Source organism: Rattus rattus, chromosome 3 (genome assembly GCF_011064425.1).
Source record: "Rattus rattus isolate New Zealand chromosome 3, Rrattus_CSIRO_v1, whole genome shotgun sequence".
Classification (NCBI taxonomy): domain Eukaryota; kingdom Metazoa; phylum Chordata; class Mammalia; order Rodentia; family Muridae; genus Rattus; species Rattus rattus.
The window spans coordinates 20,780,935-20,791,765 of record NC_046156.1 but is presented as its reverse complement, the minus strand read 5'-3'; the positions used below and the strand labels follow the sequence as shown (position 1 = coordinate 20,791,765).

Sequence of the window (10,831 nt, the reverse complement as noted above, 5' to 3'; positions counted from 1 at the left end):
AAGAATACTGGGATAGAGGAGGTGTGGGAAATTTGGCTGGGAAGATGTGACAAGACGGACAAATTATACCTAAGCTCATGGAACCAGACACATGGTAGGATGTTGGTTAGAATAAATGAGATGTTTTAAGTTATAGCTAGTCAGAGAAGAACTTAGCTATATGGCCAAGGTATTTGTAATTAAATTTTGAGTCTGAGGCTTATGTCTGGGAGCACGGGGCCAGGAGGAAGAACTGGGGTCTAAATTCTACACCCATCCTATGCAAGAGGTACCGTGTGCTTTGGATGTTCCATCAATAGGACCTATCTTTATGCTTAGTACAAATCCTTCCTCCCTAGGCCCTTATCCTGAGCACTGCTTTTTCTTTAATAGAATGTATTCTTATAGTAACAGTCACGGGCACTTTGCTAAAGAGATGTGCTTTGTAAGAGAGTTTCAATGCAGTCGAGTCTAAAACTTTGTAGTGATCATTGTCTTGGGGAAACTTTTTTCTAAAGTATTTAAATGTGTAAGAAAAATAGACCAGATTAATTGGCCGGAGTACAGAAAATTTTGACTCTGCACTGGCTAAAGTCATGCTGACCAGACATCGATTCTTCACCTCACCTGGATTAGTTCCTGGCTGGTTTACTGGACATTTCTGGCACTTGAGGAACCACCATATGACAATTTTTCTTTAACTTTAAGTTTAAAATGAAACCCAGTGAACTATGAACTACAGGTTGGCTATGAAGAAAGTGGAAGAGAGAGCATGACCTATTCTTTAAAACTTGATTAAATAACTTAATTCAATAATTAACTACTGACACGACTGAAGAGAACACACTAACAAGGAAGGACAGTAAAAATATGTTAAACTTTAAAAACACAGAATATGGAACTTTGACATGGTCAAAATGTAAACTATGTAAACCAGGGTTGCAAGGAAGCTCAGCGGGTAAAGGCCATTGCCTTCAAGCCTGACCACTTCAGCTAAAACAAACACACACACACACACACACACACACACACACACACACACACACACACAGCGTAAATGTAACAAACAACTTTAAATATGTGAAACAAAGAGTTAAGAATCTATAAGGAAAGAACACCACATAATGACGATCTTTACACCGTCGTCCCCTTAAGTCATTTATAGGCTGTGTGACCTGACCCCAGACACCAAAGTACTCATCCTCGGTGATAATCGGGGAAATCAAGATCACAAAGAACTGCACATCCTTGCAAACCACCACGGTATCACATTCAACTCTGCTGACCTAAGCAGAGGTTTCTGCATCCAGTCACAGAGGTCCAGTCACTCTGTAACCATGAGTTGCTCTGACCACCACAGTCGCACATCTGGGAACTCCCGTAGTAAACAAAGGAGCTGTCAGCCAGGATAAAGTCAGAAGATGGCAGCCAGACCTCAGAGAGAAACAGTCAACTGTGGGGCAGAACTTTGAAGCAGGAGACAGCATGAGGAACTCCTCTACACACCTTCTAGGATGATGGGTAGATGATATCTTTAAATAATGAATAAAATTTATTTTAGAAGAATATTACAAAACATTGACTATATAAGGCTCATTTTATACAATGGTCTGTCTGGAAAGTATAACTAGGGATTTTTTTATTAATTTATTTATCTACTTTACATCCCAGTTGAAACCTCCCCTCAGTCCTCTCCTGCCAGGCCCTCCCCTCCCCTCACCTACCCCCGCCACTTCCCCTTCCCTTTCTCTCCAGAAAGAAGCTCCCATGAGTGTCAGCCTATTTGCCTAGGCATATGTAGGTGCAGTAAGACTAGGCACATCTTCTCCTGTTGAAGCTGGACATGCAGCCCAGTTAGGGAAAAGGGATCCAAAGGCAGGCAACAGAGTCAGGGACAGCCCCTGCTCCATTGTCAAGGGTCCCACACGGAGACCAAGCTACACATCTGTCACATATGTGTAGAGAGCCTAGGTCTGTCCCATGCATGCTCTCTGGTTGGTGGTTCAGCCTCTGTGAGAGGATACATGATTTTTTTGCATTGGTCTAAGTTTGTAAACCTAAAGATAAAATATAATGTTAAAAATTTTGTGAGTTGATAACCATTTGGAGACATTCCTTTTCTCAAACTGCCATCACGTGTGACTCTGGAGAACTCTGGCCCATGACACCAGTGCTCAGACCCCACGTAGCTCAGGTAGGCACTGGTCCTCCAGGCTGCAGCACTCCTCCTGTCCTTAGAGGACACTGTGAGACCCAGAGCCACTGGGGCTGCCCCTCAGCCACAGCGAGGGACAGTGGGTGTTGTTCTCCATCAGTGACTAAAGGGCACCCCAACTGCAGCAGAGCAGCTCTGGCAGCTTTGGAGCCAGTGGCTTTTAGCATCCTGAGCAAAAGCGCTTCCTTGTCCAACAGTCAGTGCTGCCTTGCTAGCATGCACTGTCTGTGTCAGCCCTGAATGTCCCCTAAGCAAACTGGAGCATGTGTGCAGCAGGGCGCAGGAAGAGAGTTTTTATGTAGCCGCTGACTCTCCATGATTAGAAAGAAAAGAACCAGAGAGGAAAGGGGGTGCATAAGTTATGGTGGGTTCATACAGTAGAGAGTTCAACGGTATTATTTTCTAATAAACTACAACTAAAGGCACTGTGAAGGATCAATGAACAGAACTAAGGGGGGAACACAGGGAAGTTATACACTCTGAATCTATTCACACAAACTGATTAATAAACAAAACTCTTCTATAAGAAAGAAAATATATAGTAACAAAACCACAAATGTGCAAGGAAATTATTATCAGAGTGCACAACAGAAGAATGGGTGGGAGGGAAGTTCCAGAACAGTTGAAATGGCCTTTGCTTAGTAGTTTCTTTTAACTCAGTCTTATACAATTAATGCACTTTGTCTATTTGATATATTGTGATAAAAGTTAAAAAAAAACTAATTAAAAACAAATACCTCGGTACCAGCTGAGCGTGATGGGTTTATAGATGAACTATGACAGTGAGAATGTCACAGCACAGGTCAGGCAGGGCTGTGATTGGAGAACCAGCCAGCACGAATGCTATTTATCCAGAGTTCACAGCACAGGACACATTCTGGGTAGAGGTGAAAGGCCAGAGTCAGAAGGACACTTCCAAAGCGAGCTTCCCAAGGAAAATGGGCACCCAGGGAAAGGTAAGAGGATAACCTCTCTCAGCATCTGGCTACCGCTTCTGCTGTGTCTTTGCTGAAGATGCTTCCTTCCGGGTTACATTCCAGGCACAGAGACCGAAGTCAGCTGAAGGGATAGGAGCGTTCCCTAAGCTAGAACTCTGCTCTGCGGCAAAACAACTCTGATTGCTAAAGTGTCCAGGGTGTCCCACGTAATTTAAAGCGGGTGGGGGCGGCTGGGAGAAAATAACTTATCCATGCAGAGAATGTGTTTCTCCCCCATTAATTTTTCTTTATTGAATATTTTTTTATTTACATTTCAAATGTTATTCCCTTTCCCGATTTCCCAGACATAAGCCCCCTATTCCATCCCCCTCCCTTTCTTCTATAAGGGTGCTCCCCGCCCCATCCACCCTCCCACCAACCCCCAACATGGGGGTCCAACCTTGGCAGGACCAAGGACTTGTGAACGGATGGGAAAAGTAGACTCCATGTGAGGACAGGCAAAGGCTTTTCAATGTAAGGAGAAAGTGATAAACATAGAGGTGGGGTTTTTTTTCTTCCATTTCAAAATCTCTTGTAATGAATATACACGGCATTTGTGATATAAAAATAACAATTTAAGCCATAATTAAATATTGCCTAAGAACAGTGAAGAACCAAGTGTTCAAATGATCAAAAAAATTTATACCAACAGTACAAATAATAGTTAGGACAAAGAATTATAGGCTTTCTTTCCATTTTAATTATATTTGAAATTAAAAGTGTAATCTCAGACCGAAGAAATCAATATAGGAATTAATTATAAAACCTTGGGTGTTTAGTTTCTTTGCATGCACTTTTCCTCAATTCTTTTACAAAAAGCACAATTTTTTAAAAATTTTTATTAGATATATTTCCTTACATTTCAAATGTTATTCCCCTTCCCAGTTTCCTGTCCATAAGCCCCATTCCCTGCCCTCCCCCTCCCCCATAAGGGTATTCCCACCATACACACCCCTTTATTGCCCCCCCCAATATTCCCCTGCACTGGGGGTCCAACCTTGGCAGGACCAAGGGCTTCCCCTTCCCCTCGTGCCCCAACAAGGCCATTCTCTGCCACATATGCAGTTGGAGCCCTGGGTCAGTCCATGTATAGTGTTTCGGTACTGGTTTAGTCCCTGGGAGCTCTGGTTGGTTGGCATTGTTGTTTTTATCGGGTTGCAAGCTCCTTCAATTCTTTCAATCCTTCCTCTAATTCCCCTCAAGGGGTCCTGTTCTCAGTTCAGTGGTTTGCTGCTAGCATTGACCTCTGTATTGGACACGCTCTGGATGTGTCTCTCAGGAGAGATCTATATCTGGTCCCTTTCAGCATGCATTTTCTAGCTTCATCAATCTTATCTAGCTTTGGTGGATACACACACACACACACACACACACACACACACACACACACACACACACATGAGCCACGTGTGAGTCAGGCTCTAAATAGCCATTCCTTGAGTTGCTGCTCTAAACTTTACTTCCATATCCCCTCCTACGGATATTTTCACCCTTTTAAGAAGGAGTGGGAGCATCTGCATTTTGGTCATCCTTCTTCTTGAACTTCCTGTGGTCTGTGGATTGCAACTTAGGTAATTCAAACTCAAAAAGCACAATTTTATTTCATTTACATTTTACTGATAAATTCATTGTGTAAATCTTCCTTTCCAGATTTTTTTTAATCATCTGGAGACCTTAGTTGAATTCAGTTTAGTGGATATAGAGTCAAACTTTCTTTTCTAACAGTTCCAGAGTGACAGGAATATCTGTTGATCCAACAGCCACACTTTAATTTCTGGTCAAGCTTTACCATAACATTACAGATTAATTAAATATAACAAATTAGTACACCTGAACTTCTGGGTGGTCAATAACCACACTTGGAAACCTACACTGATGAGGTCAGAGAAATTAAAACAGAATATCTTCTCCCTTGTTATAAATATTAGCTAAGTCCCAGAGAACGATACAACATCTTTCAAAATGCTCTGTAACTGGGGTTTCATCTGTTCTCTTGTTTGGGGGGCTTTGTATAAGCCACTGAATGGACTTTATCCAGTGTCCAGTCTGCCAGGAGGTTGGTCAACACAGGGAAAATTGCAACAGTCAAGAAGACCTTTGACTCATCCTCACATAGATGGACTAAAGGCAAAAGAAGGACTAGATGAGCCATGGACTTCTCCCAAGCCCAAGTCATACAGGAGAACCAGGTCTTCAACTGCTCTTGGAAGGAAACAAAAAGATACATTTTAACCACCGACATGGTCTTAAATACCCAGCAGAAAAAAATGAGAATTAAAATAATGTTCTTTAACAGCTCAATAAACTATATAGTCCTCAGACATCATACATAACCATATGAGAGATTATTTGGACAAAATTCTCAGTAATGAATCTCTTCCTGACAAATATACACACTGCCCAGATACAAGACAAGACCTTAGCTTACTTCAATACTGTGATGTCTTTCTCTGTAGAGGAAGTGAAAACAGCCCTATATTCTTAAATATTGAGGCCAAATCTTAAATTTTGTGTTTACCAACAACAGCACACTATCTTTAGATGTGTACTTCTGACAGCTGTTGTGTGTCTTTCTGCACTCGAACCCTTCATGTGAAAGACTCACGGAGTGGGGAGACCCTTACTCAAGTCTCGGGATGACACGACCCCCCAAGAACTCACAAGAGACTGTCATTGCTGCAATTGAAAGACCACTGGGGTGGGGAAGACCCCCACTCAAATCTCAAATGACGCAACCCCCCAAGAACTCACGAGAAACCAGTCTTGATGTAATAAACAAGAGGTGTATTTGAGGAACCAGAGCTCTGGGAATGACACGTATCTCACATAGGAGACACGCCCAATTAGGGGAAGGGATTTATAGGAAAAATTACATAACCAGTTAGTAACAGTCACACAAAGCAATTTCATTGGTTTGCAACTTGGGTTCAGTTCAACTCTAGGCCACCCTGCTTCTGGGGCAAGCTGACCCTAGTTCTTGTTTTTCTCAGGACTGTTGAGTCAGGCCTTATCGAGGCCAGGTGGTTTGTGGTGGCTATGGCCAGACTATTTCCCCAAAACATGTTATGTTATTCTTTGCTGTGAGGTGCACTTGTCCTCACAGCAGGGTCAGTGGGGGATAGTTTAAAATCTTTATTCTTTCACAATCACATAAGGTTTATTGATAGGGACAACAGAAACCAGCGCACTGGGGTCGAGACTCGTATCCCTCACAGGGGTAGAGGAGTTCTACCTCAAATGACTGGGAGAAGGGGTATTTAAAGGAAAAAGCATACTGAATCACAAGGAAGAACCTCCTGTTTCTCATGATTGTTCTTTAAGATTTTAATCTAACTTTATGGTTAACCAGTTCCTGCTATTATGGTCAGCTGCTACTATGGTCAGCTGTTATTATGGTTAGCTAGTTCCTGGAACAAAGTGGCTGAACCAGCTGGTGCAATTACTCTTTCTGTGATCAGCTAGTTCCTGGAACAGGCAGTTCCAGGGCCCGACTATTTTTCTTTCTTTTGTCTTCAACTTTTGTCTAGGGGGCAAGTTCAAACTTTTACCTTTCGCATGTTTGCTGATAAAAGTAAACAGCCAAAGGCTATGTTGTCAAACTCAGGTTGAAAAATTATTCAGGACACCCAAATGGTGGGTATCCCTGGACATTGTAACGCAATCCTATTTTAAAAAATACATTTCTCTTTTCGATTACCAATGAGCTGCTGCCGCCTGCTTGTGATGTTAACAGCTAGCATCTGGGTTCCTCTCAGGTTTGGCCCATCCTAGCCACCTCCACTGGCCATCGTAGCTGGTCCATGGACTTAGGCATCTATTGCTGAAAGTGCACTAACTGTGGGACGGTTACCTTGACTGACTTCTACATTTCCAAGTGTCCACTCCCTGTGCAGAAGTCTGTGTAGCAAGCAACTGATTACACAGTTGCACTTCGATCTGGCAAATATGAGTTACATCAATCAAGGTGTAAAAAAGAAAATGTATCCTTCTACAGGGTTCTAGAATGAAGGTTATGATATAGTGTCCAGACAGCCAGACAACTAAGTTTCACGATACTAAATATCTTATTAACTTGTGTTAATCATAATATGGAAAAAATCTTCCTCACTGACTGTCTCTTCCTCATGAGGATACAGTAATAGAAACTCAGCAACTGACTTCTGAACTTAAATTGGCTGATGAAAGGCTCCTTGAACTCCTGAGCCAGACTAGTGGCTCCTCCACCATCTACATCTTCTGGTGAACAATGGTGGCAGCAAAGTCACCAGTCTTGTCAAAACCTCACGAAACCTGCTGAGGAGTCTTTAAATGGCTTTCTCACCTGTTCTCTTTCTCTGATAAAGGCAAAGCTGCCCCGACTATTTTTCTAACTCCGTTCTCAGTAGAATCACTGAAATAAAAGTCTCACTTGTCCTATGTTACAGGTGCTACTCAGGTGCATGGTGCATTCCTAAAATACCTGCTACCACCAAACAGATGCTATGTTCTGAGTCTTAGCCATCACCTAAGCATTACCTTGGCCTCTTAGAATGACGCCTCTCTGAGGAAATCTGGCTACTGCCCCTTCTGCATCAACCATATCATTAGCTCAAAACAGTTAAGAGTGGTCTGCACCCCCAAATCCCTACAGTACTTCACATCCCAACTGCAGTTTCCCCTCCCTCCTCTCGCTCTACTCTCCTCCCCCCAACACCCGCGCCCCAATCCACTCCTCCCTGTCTCTTCAGAAGAGTGAAGGCTGCTCATGGATATCAACTAGCTTTGGCATAAAAAGGTGTAGTAAGACTAGGTGCATCTTCTCCTATTGAGGCTAGACAGCCCACTAGAGGGAAAGGGTCCCCAAAGGCAGGCAGTAGAATAAGAGACAGCCCATGCTCTTACTGTTAGGAGTTCCAAATCAACACCAAGCTACACAGCTGTTACATATGTGCTGGAGGCATATTGCTGATTGTCAGCCAATGGTCTTAACCACTGAACTATCTCCAACCCAGGAATTTTCTTAACATACCACGGTGAATAAAACTGAAAATGGCCATCAACATATGTGTGACACAGTTAAATCCACACTAAATTAGGTCTTTACAAAACTAGGTCAGCACATTGGAAAAGTAAAATTGCACATCAATAATTCCAGATCGTACTTCATGGCCCAGAAATAGAAGAGTAGAATAGGACCAAGGCAAGGAGAAGGGAGAGGAAGCAGGAGAGGTAACAGCAGAGGCTAACACACTTAAAAACATCAAGTGATCGAGAACATGAATAAAACAATGAGCAGGTTCTTAAAAGAATGCACTTAACAAAGCTCTGGTAAGCTTGAAAGGAGACCATCCTGGGTAAGGGAGGGAGATGTTCAACTTCACATTTTGTGTTCTTTCCCTGGGTAAACCTACCATATACGGTCATAAGAACCTCCCACGGGCAACAAGAAATATATACATTTACAGGGATTTGAAAGAATCCGGTTAATAGTTATCTGACTTGAACAATTTTAGTAATAAGCAATAAGAAAGTATTCATTTACAGGGATTTGAAAGAAACTGGTTAATAGTTATCTGACTTGAATAATCTTGATAATTATTTGACAGTCCTTTTTCCCATTAATTCATTCATTTATTCACTTTACATCCAGATTGCAGCTCCCTCCTGCTGGTACACCCCCACATGAACCTTCCCCAATCCCCCCTTCCCTTCATTCTGAGAAGGGGGTGGTCCACCCTTGGTACCAACTCACCCTAGCACCTCAAGCCACTGCAGAACTAGGCACATGTTCTCCCACTGAGTCCAGACAAGACGGCCCAGTTAGGGGAACAGGATCCATGGGCAGGCAACAGAGTCCAGGTAAGCACCCCTGCTCCAGTTGTTGGGGGACCTATATGAAGACTAACTACACATCTGCTACATATGTGCATGGGGCCTAGGATCACCCCATGTATGCTCTTCAGTTGATGGTTCAGTGTCTGGGAGCCCCCAAGGGTCCAGGTTTGTTGACTCTGTTAGTCTTCTTATAGAGTCCCTATGCATTCCAGGGACCTCAGTCCTTCCACCAACTCTTCCACGAGGCTTCCCAGCTCCATCTGATGTTTGGCTGTGGGTCCCTGCATCTTTTCTCATCTGCTGCTGGGTAGAGCCTCTCAGAGGACAGTTGTGTTAGGCTCCTGTCTGCCAGCATAACAGAGATCATTAATAGGGATTGATTCTTGCCCATGTGATCTCAAGTTGGGCCAGCCATTGGATGGTTTTCCCTCCATCTTTGCTCCATCTTTGTCCCTGTACTTCTTGTAGTCAGGACACATTTTGGATCAAAGGTTTTGTGAGTGGGTTGGTGTCCTTATCCCTCTACTGAGCGTCCAGCCTGGTTATAGGAGGTGGCCACTTCAGGCTCCATATCACCCACTGCTAGGAGTCTCATCTAGAGTCCCCCTCATAGACTCCCTGGAGCCTCCTCCACACCAGGTCCCTGATACATCCTAGAGACAACCGCACCCCCTTCACCAATGTCTATTCACTCCCCTTGCCCTCTCTCTCTCCCAGGCTCTCCCTACACCTGATTCCCCACACACACCTCACTCCCCTCCACATTCCCTCCATCACCTCTGATGACTATTTTATTTCCCCTCCTGAGTGAGGTTCAAGCATCCTACTTTGGGCCTTGCTTGTCATTTAGTTTCTTTGAGTCTGTAGATTGAAGCGTGAGTATCCTGTACTTTATGATTAATATCTACTATAAGTGAGTACATACCATGCATGTCCTTCAGAGTCTGGGTTACCTCACTCAGGGTGATATTTTCTAGTTCCATCATTTGCCTGGAAATTTCATGATTTCCTTATTTTTAGTAGCTGTATAGTTTTCCAATGTATAAATGAACCACACCGTTAAAAATCGATTCTTTGGTTGAAGAGCATCTGAATCATTTCCAGTTTCTAGCTACTATGAATAAAACTGATATGAACATAGTGGAACAACTTTCCTTGTGGTCTGGTGGAGCATCTCTTGGTTATATTCCCAAGAGTGGTATAGCTGGATCTTGAGGTAGGGCTACTCACAATTTTCTGAGAAACTGTGAAATCCATTTCCAGAGTGGTTGTACAAGTTTGCACTCCCAGCAGCAATGGAGGAGTGTTCCCTTTGCTCCAAATCCTTGCCAACATGTGTCCATTGGGCTTTTATTTTTATCTTAGCCATTCTGAAGGGTATAAATGGAATCTCAGAGTCATTTTGATTTGTAATTCTTGGAAGACTAAGGATAGTGAACATTTCTTTAAGTGCTTCTCAGCCATTAGCGGTTCCTCTGTTGAGAATTCTCTGTTTAGCTCTATATTCCATTTTTAATTGGGTTATTTGGTGTGTTGGTGTCTAATTTCTTGAGATATTGTTGATCTTAGTGCCTGATCTGTTGGTGTCCTGTTCAGGAAGTTGCCTCCTGGGCCAATGTGCTCAGGCTGTTCTCCCACTTTCTCTTCTATTTGGTTTAGTGTAAGTAACTTTACATTGAGGTCTTGGACTTGAGTTTTGTATAAGTTGAAATATAGATCTATTTGCATTCCTCTATGAAGTGGAAGTCTCTGGTTGTGTCATGTGATGCAGACTCACATGGTATTTTGATGAGGCAAGACCCATGGAGGACATGTGATCTTTGAGAGGGTATAAGTAGGACTCAAG

General features: G+C 43.0%; 1 protein-coding gene across 1 annotated transcript in view; it reads left to right on the top strand.

Moving 5' to 3' along the window:
* Positions 1-3,132: 3,132 nt before the first annotated feature.
* The window catches only part of LOC116895298 (alcohol dehydrogenase 6), a 29,011-nt gene continuing 21,312 nt past the window's right edge, over positions 3,133-10,831 (top strand). The window contains exon 1 of the mRNA XM_032896610.1: positions 3,133-3,150. Within this exon, the coding sequence (XP_032752501.1) occupies positions 3,133-3,150 (18 nt within the window). The remainder of the gene's footprint in view (positions 3,151-10,831) is intronic.